The 18,247-nt window shown below is 48.6% G+C and overlaps 1 protein-coding gene across 4 annotated transcripts in view; it reads left to right on the top strand.

The window, feature by feature from the left end:
* The window catches only part of POLQ (DNA polymerase theta), a 62,514-nt gene that overhangs the window by 38,903 nt on the left and 5,364 nt on the right, over positions 1–18,247 (top strand). For 3 of the 4 annotated variants that reach the window (XM_048504126.1, XM_048504124.1, XM_048504127.1), the window contains 9 exons: positions 445–685; positions 1,589–1,782; positions 3,227–3,364; positions 5,401–5,575; positions 7,973–8,102; positions 9,303–9,418; positions 11,356–11,540; positions 12,686–12,797; positions 17,197–17,321. In XM_048504126.1, coding sequence (XP_048360083.1) covers positions 445–685; positions 1,589–1,782; positions 3,227–3,364; positions 5,401–5,575; positions 7,973–8,102; positions 9,303–9,418; positions 11,356–11,540; positions 12,686–12,797; positions 17,197–17,321 — 1,416 coding nt within the window. The remainder of the gene's footprint in view (positions 1–444; positions 686–1,588; positions 1,783–3,226; positions 3,365–5,400; positions 5,576–7,972; positions 8,103–9,302; positions 9,419–11,355; positions 11,541–12,685; positions 12,798–17,196; positions 17,322–18,247) is intronic. The other variant, XR_007245118.1, reaches the window with a different exon arrangement.

Below are 18,247 nucleotides of genomic sequence, written 5' to 3'. Positions count from 1 at the left end.
TTGTGCTGGACACCCAGCGTCAAAAATAATCTTTGCCAATGCTTCCGCTCCCCAGCCTGGGAGTGATGCCATGTTGAGGAATTAGGTGTCTCACCACTCTTCTCTTCCAGGTATCAGCAAGACATGCAAGAACCATAATTGCTTCCAGTATTTAAACCACAAAGGATGGCTGCTTTGCTGGGAAAGCCTGGCATTAATCTGCGTCAGCCCCAGTTTGTGGTCTCCAGTTAAATTTCTCCACTGTAGTTCACAGTTTCATCGCTGTAGCCTTTATTGTCTGGACAGCAACAAGAATGTTCCACCTCCTCCCTACTTCAAAGTCTTTCCAGGCGCTTGTATTCTTTGTAGCCTCCGGGACTCTTGCCTCCAAACCAGCGTGAGAAGAAACAGTCACATTCTGCTTCTTTGTGCCTTACGGCATGCTGGGTTTTCTCCTCGCTCCAGGTGGCCTGCTGGCTTCTGGATCCTGGGTCTAAAGAGCGCTCCCTTCACAACATGGTCACCAACTTCCTTCCCCAGGAGCTTCCTCTGCTCAATGGAATTGGGACTGGTCAAGGAAGGCAAAGCCTGGGGCTCAGCGCCAGCACTGATCAGTCCGGGCGGTACAGGGCAGCCGTGGAGTCAGTGCTGGTCTTCCACATCATGGATCTACTCAACACTCTGTTGCACAAAGACAACTTGCAAGGTGTGCCGACGGGAATTTGTGGACTTGCCATTCATTACTCTTGGGAAAATATGTTTAAATAACATTAGTGTCTACAGTTGGTTTCACATGGGGACTTTTGTGTTGTCTTACAGCAACGGAGGAGACAGCATGTCTTTTCAGCAAGTGAGAGAAGCAGGGGGCAACTCTGCCGTCCTGTTTCCCCCCAAGCCCTTTTATTGACAGTTTACAAGTGGAAAAACAAACAGGGCAAAGGGCACAGGGGGATTTGAGCAGGGGATATTGCAAAATTGCACGTACACATTGGAGCCAGGAGGTCTTGCAATCTCAGCAGTTTTCTCCGAAACCACATTTGGGAAGGAAAGGTCAGTTGCACGTGAGAGGCCTTTTTCCAAGCAGTGTATTGCCGTACACAGGCGCCCCCCCCCCCCGAATGTTGGGGAGCCCTTTTCCAAGCAATGTGCTGCCGTACTCGAGAGCCTCCCGGGCGCTGTGAGACCCCTTTCCAAGCAGAATGGCTGCCATACTCGGGAGCCTCCCAGGCGCTGTGCCCCCCAACACTTTTGTAAAGGGCCTGTTGGTTCCCTGCACAATTCCCCTGAGTGTTACACACACTGAGAGGCAGCAGTGTACACAATCAGCTGTAACGTAGCAGGCAAATGTTGCTCTCCTCTGAGGAACTAATGACCCTGGCTTTGTTAAAAGTTAAAACAAAGGTTGTCCTAATTCTAGGGCAAGGAATTGGGCAGTGGGTGGGGGTTTAAATCCTGTCTGCCTCTAAGGCCACTTTCCAGCTAAACCGCTTGTTGCTATTGGAACCATGAACTCATGTTCACTACATATTCCCTGTGTAATACATGTTGCATATTATCTATCAAGAACTAACGTTGGATCTCCCCCGGTTTATGTCACTGTTTGTTCCAGACGTTTTTCGCACAGTGGAGATGCCAAACCAATATTGCTTGGCTTTACTGGAGCTCAACGGCATGGGTTTTAGCACAGCGGAGTGTGAGACTCAGAAACATGTCATGCAAGCCAAACTGAATGAGACCGAGAAGCAGATATACCAGCTGGCTGGCCACACTTTCTCCTTAACGAGTCCTGATGACATTGCTGAGGTATTGTAACTTGGCCGGGTTCTGGAGTGGCAGGTCCTTCCTGATAGAATAAGTCCTCTCAAATTGCTTTGATCGGGACCTTGCCTGTGAGGCCCTTCTGTGGTTGGGAAGACAAAATGAAGGAGGACAGAATGATGCGTGTATGTAGTTTTGGGTACTCGTTGGGGAGACAAAGCAGGATCTAAAATACTAAATGAGAGAGAGACCATTGAGGGTGCTGAACTTCTTGTAAGGTTAGGTCTTCAGATATTGCTTGTGGGTGCAAGGGACCCACAGATGCCTTTTCTTTCACCCATCAGGCATTGTCACCCATCAGGCATTGCCCTTCTTCTCCTCTGTAGCAGTGCCATTGTCCTGTTCACACAGGCAAGTCACCTGATGAACGGGCCAGCTTGCCACCTGCTGTCCACAAGGTGATCTGGAACCTCTGCTGGTTTCTCAAGATCAAAGCACCATGCTTACATGCATCCTCAGGGAGGCGCCGCATCTTTCCCAGCAAAGGCAAGGCAAGCTGAGCTTCCACCGCCTGCCACCGCCCTCCCTCTGATGCGTGCCAGCCTCCCTGCCCGACCTGCTCTTCCAGCTGTCCTTGGCTCTTGCAGGCACCCAGGGCTGGCAGGAGAAGGCGGCTGCACTCATGCCGCACTGCCTACCTCCTGCGTGCTGGCTACCTACTTCTCATTCTCTCAGGGCCCAACTGCTCTAGGCCAACACCTGCCCTGGAAAGAATGGGAGTGAGCGGGCAGCAGAACATGACCTGACCAGGTTACGTAGATTCGGTGAGCCAACTGCAAGGGCTTTATGCAGGTTTGTTGGAGAGGAGGAAAGAGATTTCCAGATTCAATTTGTTGGCAGTTCACATGTATGTATGTTGGCTGTGTGTGCAGTCGCTTCCACCCTTGTAGTACGAGTCGACTTGGAGAGCGAGGATGGCAGAAGGAAGACTTCTGAGTTTGATTTTGTTTTTGAAGGGGTGTCTTTTTCTTTCTTCTTTTTAAACCAGTCAGTATTGACAGGTGTCAATTCTGTGCATGCAGAGCAAAGCACGGACCCTGATCCCTGATTCACTGATCCACAGTAACTCATCATTTGCTCATGTGGATTAGGATCCCCATTTCAATCTAAGTGGGTGTGGAAAGCCTGGGCTCTGCAGCATGATTACAAAACCTCAGTCCAAAACAAAAGTCCCCTTCTACTTTGCGTCCTTTAAAAAGGTATTTAACATCTCAATAATTAAACCAGAGCTTAGCATTCCCTGCAGAAGGGAAGTCAAGGATCAGACTCCATTTAACTGTCCTTTCTTATTTTGATCAACTTAACGGCAACCCTTCTCCTTAATTAGCTTTTTAATGATCTGGCCCAAGGGACTCCCTGTGCGTAAGAGGAGGACTGCTCGGAGTCTGTTGTGCTGAGGCAGCCTGGCTGATATTTTGGCTTCTTCCAGGTGTTGTTTTTGGAGCAGAAATTGCCACCGGATGGCGAGACCAAACCGCAACGGGGCAAGAAAACGTTGGGCTACACCAGAAGGGCAACCACCAATGGAAATCGGGTCAGACTGGCCAAGCAGTTCAGCACCACCAAGGTACAGTTTTTAATAAAGTCAGCTTCTGATCCCAAGTGTGGCAACCCAGAGGACTGCTTGGTGTGATTGGCAAACTGTCAGTATTGTTATATTCCGATCAGTTGGGGGCCTTGGAAGGCAAGTGCAAAAAAATTGGGTAGATAAGGCTTGATAAAGAGAAGAAAAGGGCTAGAAATCTTGGAGTTTCATATTCTGTCGTTTGCCGAGCTGGCTGGCCATGATGCCAAGCAGGCGGGACATTTCGGGTTAAACGGAGCCCCAGGGGCTTTCATGTCACTTATCAAGGAAAAGAAAAGTCCAGGCCAACAGTAACTTTAAGAGCTCTTTATTGACTGGCAATCATGATCTTCTACAGAAGTTGTCTGTAGAAGATCATGATTGCCAGTCAATAAAGAGTCAATAAAGAGCAATAAAGAGCTCTTAAAGTTACTGTTGGCCTGGACTTTTCTGGTTCCTTACATTCAGCCACCTTGGCTGATACCATCACAATGCCACTCGGTGCTTCTGATTCTTCTGACTCCAGCATTCAGGAGGGAAAGACGGTGACAGTTCTGAATTTCCACGCTGCCACAAAGCTCAAGGCAAGGTTGCCACACTTTCTCCATGGAGTTGTTACTGAGGATAAAATGGGGAGGGGAGAACCGCCTGTTCCACTCTGAGCTCCTTGGAGGAAGGTGGAATAAAAACCTAGCCAACTAGATGGCTAATCTGGCTCAAGATTTCTTCTGCTTTACCAGTATACATAGATCTGAGAACAAATGAACATTTCATTTGAAACACTGCATAAGAGGATAATGCCACCGATTTTTCGAAAGAGGTTAAAGAAGCTGAGCTTTTACCACTCTTCACCCACAACTAGGTTAAGCAGATGCCCCTGGGAGCCAGGGCCAGAGCAAGGGGGAACTACCCCTGGGGCAAGTGAGCACCCTGTGCCCCCGGAACTCCCCCGCCACGCCCCTGCACATGCCCGGTGCATCGTGCACTCCCCTCCCCCTTGGCACTACGCCACTGCTGGGAGCTCAGAAGAGGGGAGGAAGTGATGTTTGTTGTTTGTCCCCAAAAATCAGACTGTGAGGCTATTGCTAGACCTGTCCTTCGTGGAGTTTACCAACTAGCCTTTAAACAGATAAATATCTATGACATTTATTTATTCATACTATTTCTGTGCCGCCTCTTCAGAGTCCTGCTCAAAGGGGTTTAAAATTAGAAAATGCAGTGTTAAATACATGCTGTTGGATGTTGGTAGTAAATTCCACGGGTGAATGATGCATTATGCGAAGAAGCACTTGGTTGTATTTTACTTCAGTTATTGGCAGGGGAGCCGGAAGGGATTGGGAGGAGGAGAATTCTTTTTTTTTCTCCTTTTGACTGCCTGCCTTCAAGCAGGAAAGCTTGCTTCTCCAGAGAGCAGCAGTGGTGTAGGAGGTTAAGAGCTCGTGTATCTAATCTGGAGGAACCGGGTTTGATTCCCAGCTCTGCCACCTGAGCTGTAGAGGCTTATCTGGGGAATTCAGATTAGCCTGTACACTCCCACACACGCCAGCTGGGTGACCTTGGGCTAGTCACAGCTTCTCGGAGCTCTCTCAGCCCCACCTACCTCACAGGGTGTTTGTTGTGAGGGGGGAAGGGCAAGGAGATTGTAAGCCCCTTTGAGTCTCCTACAGGAGAGAAAGGGGGGGGTATAAATCCAAACTCCTCCTCTTCCTTCTCCTCTTCATAAGTTTGCAGGGAAAAGGGTTGTGTTCAAGAACCAGAAAAGGCAGAAGACTGCTGAGATTTACCCCCTTAGCAGCCCTCTGTCTCCCTCATCATTCCTGCTTGCAAAAAGGGGCCTTCCCCAAGCAGGCCACCCCAGGCCAGAGTTCGAGCATTGGGGCTGTTATGGGATTCTACGGGACATTTTGCTAGAGTGGCCAAACCACGTGACCTACAAGGCTGCAAGTTTCAAGGGCTGCACCAGGGTTTGTGTGTTCAAATTTCAAACAGGAATGACTAGAAGGCAACTGACGGACTTGCCCTGCCACTAATTTCTTTAGGATGCTCTAGAGAAGCTGAAGGCTCTGCACCCGTTGCCAGGCCTGATTTTAGAATGGAGGAAGATCACCAATGCGATCACCAAAGTGGTGTTTCCCCTGCAGAGGGAGAAACGCTTGAATCCTGTCCTGGGCATGGAGAGGATCTATCCTGTTTCTCAGACTCACAGCGCTACAGGTAACGAGTGTTCTTTCCTTAAGCACTGATTGCTCTTTAAATATTCGGTTAGGGTTTTAGTTGTTAACCGATAGGTCGTTCATTTTACTAGTACAACAACAACAACAACAACAACAGACGTTAATACTGTCAGAGACCATCATACTTAAACCAATAATATATCGCTTGCAGATGAAATGTAAAATAACAAATCAAAACAGTAAGCTTAAGCAGTGAGCAGGGGTGGGAGGGAAGAGTTCACAAAGACCCAGTAGGGTAGGGGTGGCCAACCTATGGTGCTCCAGATGGTCATGGACTACAGTTCCCATGAGCTCCTGCCAGCATGGCCATTTGGCCATGTCCATAAACATTTGGAGTCCATGAACACCTGGAGCACCATAGGTTGGCCACCCCTGCAGTAGGGAATAGCACTTGGCATATTCTGAAGGCTAGTGTACCAAATTTTGCAACAAATGCTGTGAACTCTGGTTTTCTGTCTTCTAGGAACAGGCAAGGTATTCCACTAAGCCACAGGTGTCAAACTCGCGGCCCTCCAGATGTTATGGACTACAGTCCCCATCATCCCCTGCCAGCATGATGCTGGCAGGGGGTGATGGGAACTGCAGTCCATAACATCTGGAGGGCCACGAGTTTGACACCTATGTACTAAGCAGTGGGGTGATGATCTCTGTGTGGGCATCCAAGCAAAAGTCCATTGTCCCTATTTCTGGTCCATTGTCTCTATTTCTCCATCGTTATAAGCACAGAGCCTTTTGGCAAAGCGAATTTTCCTGTGTCACCCACTTTAATTGTAAATTTTAAATGCTGGTAGCCGCCCTGAGCCAGACTCCAGTCAGGAAAGGGTGGGATAAAAAAGGAAGGAAGGAAGGAAGGAAGGAAGGAAGGAAGGAAGGAAGGAAGGAAGGAAGGAAGGAAGGAAGGAAGGAAGGAAGGAAGGAAGGAAGGAAGGAAGGAAGGAAGGAAGGAAGGAAGGAAGGAAGGAAGGAAGGAAGGAAGGAAGGAAGGAAGGAAGGAAGGAAGGAAGGAAGGAAGGAAGGAAGGAAGGAAGGAAGGAAATAATATTGACTATTCACTTGGGATGGGAGACCTGCTTTTTTGTTTCCTTGCAGTCAAAACCACATTCTGCTTTGGACCTTGGCAGTCCAATCTGAATCTATAGCCATGCTAGTTGATACATCTGCACAATCTCTTGTGTGAAGTTTTGGGGTTGGTTTTGTTTGGAAGCAAATAACTTAAAGTTGCTTCCCACCATTTGTGGGGGGAGCTCAGGAGGTGGTGAAAAGTGCTGTCAAATCACAGGTGACTTACGAGAACCCCAAAGGGTTTTCACAGCAAGAGAGGAACAGAAGTGGTTTGCCCTTTCCTTCCCCTGCGTAGCAACCCTGGACTTCATTTGTGGTCCCCCATCCAAGTCCTAACCAGGGCCAACCGTGCTTGCATCTGAGATCTGATGAGATCAGGCTCTCTTGGGGCATCCCAGGCAAGGGCAAGAAAAGTAATTAAGGGGATTTATTTTGAACAGTCAATCAGTGAGAAACAAAGGAATGCATCACAGTGCAAATGTGGACTTAAATATCAGTGGCTAGATACCAAGGAATAAGAGTATACAGGACTTTTGCTTTTCCTGCCATGACTTCTGTTCTTGATCATTATCTGTATTTATGTAAAAGGCAAGACATATTGGTGAAGAATCACTTTTCAAAGAGTTGTGCAGGTGTGCAAGTGGAGGGAGTGGGCCACGCTGATGCGAGTACATTGGAGAACTGCCGTTTACAATTACCGTATATACTCGTGTATAAGTCAACCCGAATATAAGTTGAGGCACCTAATTTTACCACAAAAAACTGGGAAAACTTATTGACTCGAGTGTAAGTCTAGGGTGGGAAATGCAGCAGCTACTGGTAAATTTCAAAAATAAAAATAGAGACGGTCGGGCGCTATTTGGGGGTCTCTGCCACTGACCCCGCATCTCACCAAACCCAAGGACTTTTCCACCGACCTCTCCATCCCGCAGCTTGTCCAGCTCACCCAGATTGACTGGCTGTCACCCACTGAGAGCTAGGGGATGGCTGCCGCCTAGAAGAAGGCAGAGGCAGAGAAAGCGGCTGAAAGGGGGGAGGCGGAGAAGAAGGCAGAGGAGAGCAAAGCAGAGAAGGAGGCTGAGAAAGCGACTGAAAGGGGGGAGGCAGAGAAGAAGGCAGAGGAGAGTGAAGACAGGAGAGGGGAAACACCACACAAGAATTAAGTGGGTCCCTCACTCGTGTATAAATCGAAACTTCCTGATGAAGAGACTTTTTTGCAAATGTTTTATATTTCACAAAGCAGGGAGTGCATTGGTCAAGCTTCCTTGGTCTAGATGTTTTATTCAACATATTGCTGTACTCTGCTTGTTTCTAGGGCGCATAAGCTTTAGAGAACCAAATATACAGAATGTGCCAAGAGACTTTGAGATTGAAATGCCAACTTTGGTGGAAGAGAGCCCGACATCTCCAAGAAAACGCAACCGACTCAGTTTTCTAAGAAGCGGGTAAAAATGAACAGGACTTCTCATTCCATCTTCATTTCAGTTCTGCTGTCACATTAGGAGAGAATGTGTGTGGTGGTGTCTGTTGTGTAGCTGCAAGCCCAAAGGGTATGAGAATTTGTCAGGAAGGGCAGGCTATAAATCAAATAAATAAAATCTGCATACAGGCAAGGAAGTGAGCTTGTGCTTTGCCACTGTTCTTATTCATGAAAAACGTTATTTTTCACTGTTTTCTTTGGAACGGAAAAAGCTAGTAAATATTTTTTTTGGAAGCATGTGGATTGTTCTACCATTTCCCAAATCCCAACCGCTGATTCATAATGCAGGGTGCTGGAAATGGGCCACATGCAGGCCCAGAGGTGTGGGGGGGGGGGGGAATGGTGCCCTTGGCAACACCTGCTCCTGGTGCCCCCCTCACTGCCCCCACGCTTCACTTATTTGGCTGTGCTGCCGCCAGACACCCCTCAGCCCCGCCCCGCCCCACCCCACCAGGCTGCTCCTTCAGCTAGCGGAGCCTCTGCCGGGTGGCCGAACCAGCTTGGTGCCTCAGCATCTGAAACAATTTTGAGGCAGATCATCTCCATTAGAAATCACTTGGCAGAGGCCAACCTACTGGTGATCCCTGGCCCCTCAATGATACGGCTGGCCTCCACCCGGGCCAGAGCCTTTACAGCTCTGGCCCCAGCCTGGTGGAACGCTCTTCCACCAGCTGTCCGGGCCCTGCGGGATCTTAATGAGTTCCGCAGGGCCTGCAAGACTTTGGGGAGACTAGCCGTTGATGCCCTCCCCCCCCCCCCTCTCTTTATAACATCAACTGGATCCTACCGCCTCTCCCCATTGGGTTTTTGAGGGAATTGATAGTAGGTGCCATCTTTTGTGTTAATTTTAATAATGCTGCATTTTAATGGGGTAGGGTTTATATTTATTAGAGCCGTATTAATTGATATTTGATGGATTTTAATCTGATATTTGTGCTCTATTTATATGTTGTTCACCGCCCTGAGCCCTCCGGGGGAGCGCGGTATATAAACCTAATAAATAATAATAATAATTGGAAACAGTTAGTTAGCAATTAATATGGGCGGGAGAGGGGGAATACATCATTGCAGACATCTGATTTAATTCTGCAGATTTTTTATTTCACGTGGCACAGAAATATGTTCTATTAAAATAAATGACATCTCGTTAAAAATTGTCATGTAGAGCCAAAAAGCGCTGTGTCTTACCGTGTGAGCCTAAGAGTCCGACTGAAGAGTCGCCAAAGGGAAGAAAAGTTCCATTTTCTGTCAGCATGAGACATGCCTTTGTTCCATTTCCAGGTAATCCCTTGAAATCTCCTTATTTCCTTACCAAGTTGTTAGTAATGTGAGCTCTGGTTGATGGTGCTTGGAAAGTAAATGCCTTAATTGTCATAGATTTATTGTCATTTCTGGCTATTTCCTATTTTCTTTCATTTTTCCCCCCGTTTAACCTTCTGTCCTAGAACTCTTGGTATATATCAGTGGTGGCGAACCTTTGACACTCCAGATGTTATGGACTACAATTCCCATCAGCCCCTTCCAACATGGCCAATTGGCCATGCTGGCAGGGGCTGATGGGAATTGTAGTCCATAACATCCGGAGTGCCAAAGGTTCGCCACCACTGTTCTAGGCCATCCTCTAGAATCCAATTGGCCATGCTGGCAGGGGCTGATGGGAATTGTAGTCCATAACATCTGGAGTGCCAAAGGTTCGCCACCACTGCTCTAGGGTCCTTTGAAGGACCCAGCCCCAGGATGGCTTGGTTAGCTATCACCAGGGGACAGGTCTTTCTCTGTTGTGGCCCCTTCACTGTGGAATGTATTCTCAGATGACACCTGTGCTCTGTCAGACTTGTTCAGTTTCTGCAGAGCATTCAAGGGCAAATTGTTTAGGTTGGCTTTTGGAGTGTAATCCACAAGATTGAGGGGTTTTGTTAGTGGGATGGTGCTAGCCACAGCTTTTAATAGTGTAATGTTAATATTTTAAATGTTGTTGTGGTTTTTCCGGGTTGTATGGCCGTGTCCCAGTAGCATTTTCTCCTGACGTTTCGCCTGCATCTGTGGCTGGCATCTTCAGAGGATCTGATGGAAGTAAAGCAAGTGGAGTATATATACCTGTGGAATGTCCAGGGTGGGAGAAAGAACCATTTGCATTGGTTAAAAGGGTTAAGGGTCCAATTTGCAAGTGAAATTTGCAGGTGTGAAGTGTTAAATTTGCAGGTGTAATTTGCATATGAAAATGAAATGTAACGTCAGGAGAAAATGCTGCTGGAACACGGCCCTACAACCCAGAAAACCCACAACGCCCTAGTGATTCCGGCCATGAAAGCCTTCGACAATACATTAATATTTTATATTTCTTACCTTTGTTTATATGTGTGTCAAGGCCTGTCTGTGTGCTTTCTGGTCTTGGTGTGTCTCCAGGAGAGAGCGGGAGTTTGTGGCATCCTGGTTGTTCCTGCTTGTAGTTTGTGTTAGGCCTGATGCTAGAGCTTTGCCGTGTAGGAACGTGCAGGCTTCATGTAATGCCTTTCCCAGGGTTGTGCACCTGGCCTGGTATCGGGACGCAGCGTCTTGGGAGAAGGAGCAAGCTTTTGAAAGTGAAAGCATATATATATAAATACTCTATGCCTATTAAAGGTTAATAAAGATAAAGATATAAATACTGTTTTAACGTTAGAAGTTGCCATGAGACCCTCTGGGTGAGCAGCGACTAAAAAACCTCTAAGAAATAAATAACATATAAAGAAACCGACAGCAAGAGAGACTCTCTTGACTTAAAAGACTGTAGTTTTGTTTGGGGATTTTTCTGGTGTGTCACGCTGTGCTTGGTAGGTGCCTATATCAGGGGTTCCCACCTTTTTTGAGCCTGTGGGCACCTTTGGAATTCTGACCCAGTGTGGTGGGCGCAGCCACAAAATGGCTGCCTCAAAACAGCTGCCACAGGAGGCAGATCCAGCCACAAAATGGCTGCCACAGTGAAGATCGTTGTATTGCATAAGCAAGGTTTCTAAAAGTCTGCATGGCTAATCAGATCTCCAGTGGCTAACTGGAGCCTTCCTGGGCAAAAGCCCTACTCTGCCTGGCTCACTTTCTAATAGCACTTGACGGGCACCGGGAAAGCTGCAGGTGGGCAGAATGGCGTCTGTGGGCTGCATGCAGGGGATCCCTGACTTCTATATGCCTGATTGCAAGAAGGGTACTTTCAAAATCGTGATGATTTGTATTGGCTGCAGGTGGCTTGATTTTGGCTGCTGATTACTCCCAGCTTGAGCTGCGCATCCTCGCTCACTTGTGCGGCGACGGTCGGCTCGTGCAGGCCTTGAACAGCGAGGCAGACGTCTTCCGAAGCATCGCGGCTGAGTGGAAGATGATCGACCCGGAGGCTGTTGGGGATGATTTGCGGCAGCAAGCCAAGCAGGTAGGGTCCGGATAAGATAAAACTGTATATAACGCAGTGCAACGTGACGAAGGTGACTTCTGGCGCAGGCTGGTATGTGTGCGTGTGACCATCTTTCTAGGTCTTTTCCCATTTGTGGCTTTAAACAGGTAAACTTGTCCCCTGGGCAAGTACTGGGTCATTACTGGCCCAAGGGATGATGTCACATCACAACATTTACTAGGCAGACAATGTTTACGGGGTGGTTTGCCATTGCTTTCCCCAGTTGACTGCACCTTACTCCCAGCAAGCTGGGTACTCATTTTACTGACTTTTGAAGGATAGAAGGCTGAGTCAACCTGAGGCTGTGGCCCCTTCCGCACATGCAGAATAATGCACTTTCAGTACACTTTCCCAATTGTTTGCAAATAGATTTTGCTATTGCACACAACGCAAAGTGCGTTGAAAGTGCATTATTCTGCAGGTGTGGAAGGGGCCTAAAAGCTAGTGTGGTGTAGTAGTTAAGAGCAGGTCTCTAATCAAGAGAACCGGGTTTGATTTCCGGTGAAGCCTGCTGGGTGCCCTTGGACTACCCAGAGTTCTTGAGAAGTCTCTCAGTCCCACCTCCCTTGCAACCTGTCTGTTGTGGGGAGAGGAAGGAAAGGAGTTTGTAAGTCGCTTCAAGACTCCATATGGTTGAGAAAAGTGGGGTAAAAATCCAAACTCTTCTTCTACTCTTCTTCACCTATCTGAACCTGGCTTCCGTTGGGATCAAACTCAGGTGGTGGGCAGAGCTTTGACTGCAGTGCAGCAGTTTACCCCTCTGTGCCATGGGGCTCCTTTGCTGGCTTTGGTCTAAACAAAAAAACATCACAAGCAGGAGCCAATCTTATGAGTGTATATTTAACCAGGCCATGGAGCAGGTGCTTCTTGAGTAGCGAGAGGAGCTATCTCCATCATCTCCAGTTGAAAGGACCAGGTAGGAGGTGGTAATAAAGACCTCTGCCTGACTCCCTAGGGAGCTGCTGCCAGTCTGAGAAGGCAATACTTTCCCTGATTGGCTGACTGAGTAGAAAGTAGCTACCCATGGTCACGTGTCACAGCATGTGTGTCCTTACTGTGCATCTTTCCCTGAAGTCTCCAGCTGGAATTTCATTGGCTGTACTCTGCCATTTTACATTCTCTAGATCTGCTATGGAATAATATACGGAATAGGAGCTAAATCGCTAGGAGAGCAGATGGGAATTAAGGATGCCGATGCTGCCCGCTACATCCAGTCTTTCAAATCAAGATACCCTGGTAAAGATTGTTCGGTGATGTACTCTTGGCGGCCCTCCAGGATTTAACTTACATGCTGACAAAGAGCAAAGCCAGTCAGTTAGTCGGTTAACCTTTATTGGCATAAGTCAAGTACAAAACTTTGAAGACAGAGCGATACAAAAATAGCATCAATGTGTGGATCTTCATGGTTATAAGGAGAAATCTGGCCATGTGCAGAGTTGGATCAGACCCCCCCCCACCCCCCAAAAAAAGGATATCAATTTTTTAACAGAAACCCCAGTTAGTTTATGAAGGAAAGAGCTGATAGAGAAATCGCATACATTAGCACAGAGAACCCAATCAACGACAACATGGGAAATAGAATCAATACAACTGTTATTACAAGGATAAAGGCTTTTTTGATAGGAGACCTTCAGGAATCTTCCTGGAAAGACGGCTGCGGGGTGAAAGAGCAAAGCCTTCAGTGGCTGCTTTTGCAGTCCGTGCAGCGCGAGGGTCGGATCCCCGTGCTAAACGAGAAATCCCGTCTCTCCTCCGTCAGAGCGAGGCTCCTTGATATGCAAAAGTACAGCAGCGGGTCCCGTAGAAACACGTCTTCCCTGGTTTTCCCTTTGTGATAGCAGCCCTCTGTAACTTCCAGCAAAGCACGGTTGGAAGACGTCTCTAGGCAAAGAGCGTTGGGGCAAGAGGGGGAAGAGGGCAAAGGTCATAGACTCTCCTCAAGAGGCCCCACTGGACAACCATGTGGCACAAGTTGGTCTGATCGCAGCAGTTCTCTGCTTGGTGGGCTATTCCGTGCCTCCCCCCCACCCTCCCATTATGCCTTTGGGGAATGACAGAGGTCTTCTCTGGAAAGAGGAAAGCAAGGGAAAGCTCACCTCCATGACCATCCAGTGTTTATGGTTCATAGGTTTCCACCCCATGTGTGTTAGAAGTGTCAATATCCTCAGTTCTGGTCTCAAATGAGTCTCTTATTGTTCTGGGGGACTTTAATGTCCATGCCGACACCGCCTCATGTACAGTGGCTGCGGACCTGGTGTCATCCATGGCGGCACTAGGCCTCTCCTTGGTAAGTTCTGGCCCCACTCATGAGGCCGGCCACACGCTGGATTTGGTCTTTGGTTTGGGGGTTAATATGGTCATATCCTCTACGGATAGAATGCCATGGTTCGACCATTCACGCCTTTGAAGGTCTGGATGGCTCTTCTGCCACGCTTCAAACCCGGTTGGGCTCTAGGCGTAGGGCTGATTTATACCCGCCCGCGGAGACTTATGTGGATCCGGATTATTTCCTGAATGCTCTGCGACTCCCTGAACTCCGCCGGCACACTCGAAGGAGCAGGTGGAGGACTGGAACTCCTGCCTCCTCCGATGCCATCGCAGATTGTTGCTCCCCGCCCTCCTCTTTGCCCTTCGTGTTCCGCAGGCTCCTTGGTATACCGAGGAGCTGCGCCATAAGGAACGGATGCTTAGGACGACTAGGAGGCCGAGTGTGGCGGAAATCTCGCTAATTTCGGCGCTGCGCGAATATCTTATAGGACGCCATGAAGGCCTATGAGATGGCAAACGGAAGGAGGCGGCGAGGGCTTTCTTCTCCTCCTCTCTTGGCGCGCCTGCCAGCTCCCGCCTCGGGCGCACTTATTTCAGATAATTCGGCCTTTGACCTCCTTATCGGAAGGGTCTGCCAAATCATCGACAATAGCTATTAGCTGCGAGGTATCTATGAGCTTTTTTGCAGATAAAGTCACGTTGCTACGCCGTGACCTTCCCCGGCCATCACGCTATCTACAATTAGTGGAACTGGAGGCTCCTTTGCCGCTCTTCGGGCCCAAGTTTGGCCCAGTTCTCCCAGTTCTCCGAAGCCGCTGCTGACAGGGCCTTGGCTGCTGTTAGACCTACTACCTGTCCTCTGGATCCGCGTCTCCTCCTGGTTTATGCGTGCTTCGTCGGGCGGAGCTACGCACCCCATCTGCTGAACATCATCAATGGCTCCCTTTGAGCAAGGGGTCTTTCCGGATGGGTTGAAGGAGGCAGTGGTCCCGCTTCCACTCTTGAAAAGCATCCATCGCTAGATCCAGGTGATCTCGGCCAAATTACCGCCCTGTCCTCGAATCTTTCGCTTCTGGGGAAGGTAATTGAGAGAGCGGTGCCGGTTGCCTCTGCCTTTCCTGGATGACGCATCGGCTGATTTTTCCCCTTCCAGTCTGGCTTCCGCAAGCTGGTATGGGACGGAGACCGCCTTTGTCGCCATCACAGACACGCTCCGCATGCAACTCGCATCAGGGCGGATCGGGCGCTTGCTGGTTTTGTTAGATCTTACCGCGAGCGCTTGATATGGTCGGTCAATTTACCTTTTGACCCACCGCCTGGTCAGTTCTGGGGTAATGTGGGCACCCGTCCTTCAGTGGATTGCCTCGTTTCTCCGGGACCGGAGTCAGCAAGTGTGGCGCGGGGATCAACCCTCCCCGAGGTGCCCGCTTCAGTGCGGAGTAACGCAGGGAGCTTCTGCTATCCCCGCCATTATTTAACATCTATATGCGACCACTTGCTCAGTTGGTGCGGAGCTATGGGCTGATCTGTCATCAATATACCGATGACACTCAGCTCATTCTAAGTTGGATGGAGGGGGGAGCGGCCACGCCCCTGCGGCTCTCCAGCATTGTTTGGAGGCGGTAGCTGGTTGGTTACAGCAGAGCAGGGTGTAACTGAATCCATCGAAGACGGAGTTCCTCTGGCTGGTGACCGCGAGGGGTGAGGTTAGGGATTTGTAGCCGCCAGTGTGCGTGGCGCTCTCATTGGTGCCGACCCCCTCTGTTCGGTAGCCTGGGGGTCCACCTGGATTCGTCTCTCTCAATGGAGACTCCAGGTGGCCCATACAACCTGGACTGCATTTTTTCCATTCTACTCCAGGCCCGGCGGTTGGCTCCCTTTCCTCTCCCAGGCGGATCTGGCCACTGTGATCCGTGGCAACGGTCACCTCCAGGCTGGACTATTGTAACTCATACGCCGTCCTTCAGCGTTTGATTCGGAAGGTAAAACTGGTTCAACATGCTGCAGCACGCCTGCTCTCACAGGAGGCGCTTTCAGAGAACACATCCAGCCTGTGTTATATTGTGCTGCATTATTCCCGGTTGAATTCCGAATCATCTCTCTGCGTGGGTTTTGACCTTTTGCTAAGTTTTATGCTGCCTGTGGACCCTTGCATCTTCGGGACCGCGATAATTCCCATATGTCCCAATCCTCGGCCTCTGGCGCTTCTGGTAGAGCCTAACTTACTGGTGGCCCCCGGCCCCTGCATGATGCGGGTGTTGGTTCAATGCTGGCCAGGACCTTTACGGCATCTGGCCTTCCCGGCCTGGTGGAACACCTCTTCCTCCAGTTGTCCGGTTCCTGCGGGACCAGGGTGAGTTCAGCAGGGCCTGTAAGACTGTGTTGTTCCACCGGGCCTTTGGAGCAAGTCCAGCTGCTGCACATGGTGCCCTCTCTTTACTGCCCTTGCCCTGTGGGTAGCCGCATCAGGGTCCCCTCATATTGAGGGGTCCTGCCATCCCCCCCCATGGGGGTAGGTTTTAAATTGGGGTCGGACGCCTTTTATTATGTATTATGGTTTTTTTGCCGCTTTGCGAGTTTTGGCTATTTTATGGGATGGAGCCATGCGTTTATCATTTGTAACGACTTCCTGTTGATGTTGTAGTGAATAAGTTGGTTCCCATCCGGAGCCCTTCGATTCTTCGATCGGGCGGTATACAAATTAAATAAATAATAATAATAATAATAATAATAATTGTTGAGCTTCCCAGCCATATTCCTCCACCAAACTGTTATCTTCTGTCGCCGCTAATGATTAGGGGCAAGAGCCATAGTCTTTTTGAACTTTTAACTTCTCTTTATTTTCAACCAGAAGAAGAAACATGGGGTTTTTTTGGTTTCTTATCCCAGTTTCCTATGACCATCAGCCAAAAAGGTTTACTTGTTTCTCTTTCCACCCCTCCCCCACTACCCTGGGTGAACATGGACCCAGCTTTGTATTTTATGTAAAACCAAAGAATCACAATGATTTTTGTTCCTGAGGTCCTTCCAGTGCAGAATCACATATTCACTCTTTTAAAACTGCAGTCATTCAATTCTCCTGTTCTTTTGCAACGCCAGACAACTTCCCCTTCGGATTCCTCTGCAACATATATCAGCTTCCAACAAGATGCCCTCTATCGTCTATCCTATCATTGTATAGCTAAGTTTGAAGACTTCCAGCTGCCTCTTTAAGCTCCTTCTGTCAGAGGCAGTCCCCTTAGGCTGAAGGAAAGCTTCAGGGCCCACTCAGCAGTATGGCAAGATAAGAGGTGCTTCAATGTCATTAAAATGTTTTGAACTGGTAGCTAAACTAGAAATTGCGCCATTCTACTCCATGGTTTTGTAGGTATTCCAAAGTTCTTGAAAGAGACGGTGGAGAAGTGCAGCCAGGTTGGATTTGTCCAGACCATTTTGGGCCGGCGCAGATACTTGCCAGGTATTAAGGATCCCAACCCTTACAGGAAAGCTCAGGTACGCTGATAAATGTTTTGTTCAAAATAACTTGAAATGGAGCAGTTAGCTAACAAAGCCACCTTTCCCCCTTTCACTGGGGTTGGCCTTGATTCTAAATTATTGTACATGTTCTGTCCTACAAAGATGCCCTGTCTTACACCAGCTTTGTGGATGTAGGCCCTGGTTCCTGCTTCTGGTATGTTTTGGGCTTCTCTTGTACTGTTGAGACTTTTAAAAGTGCTTTCCAAACTGCAGGTGGCAGCAGGCACGCTGCAGCATTTCTTAGTTTGCCTGCAGACCGGGTTTGCGGAATATATTGTGTTTAGTTTTCAGTGCACGTTATAAATAACAATTCCTGACACCTGAGAACCCCATCTGCATGCTGACTGAAATACGCAGTGTAACTGTGGGGCAGCCATTAAAGTGAACCCTAACCCTAAATAATTCTTTAAGCAAGCCTTTATTGGCATAAGCAGAACAGAAAACAAACAAACAGCTGATGGGCCTGGGAGTTTTAAGAGCAAAAAAAGATAACAACAGATCAATACAGATTGTTACTAACTCTGAATTATTTCTTGCTTTCTGTTATGATTACAAAATTTAGAACTATTAAGGCCTTCTGGCTCTGTTGTGCTCTGCTGTTTGTCCGTGGGTCTTGTGAGAGCCGGCATGGTGTAGTGGTTAATCTGGAGAACCAGGTTTGATTCCCCACTCCTCCACATGAGCAGCAGACTCCTATCTGGTGAACCGGATTAATTTTCCCTCTCCTACATTCCTGCTGGGTGACCTTGGGCTAGTCACAGTTCTTCAGAAGTCTCTCAGCCCCACCTACTTCACAAGGTGTCTGTTGGGGGGAGAGGAAGGGAAAGGAGTTTATAAGTCACCTTGAGTTTTCTTACAGGAAAGAAAGGCAAAATATATATATAAAAACTATTCTGCTTGTC

Source organism: Sphaerodactylus townsendi, linkage group LG07, assembly GCF_021028975.2.
Source record: "Sphaerodactylus townsendi isolate TG3544 linkage group LG07, MPM_Stown_v2.3, whole genome shotgun sequence".
NCBI lineage: Eukaryota > Metazoa > Chordata > Lepidosauria > Squamata > Sphaerodactylidae > Sphaerodactylus > Sphaerodactylus townsendi.
Note: the sequence above shows the minus strand (reverse complement) of the source record. Positions and strands in the feature narration are given on the sequence as shown.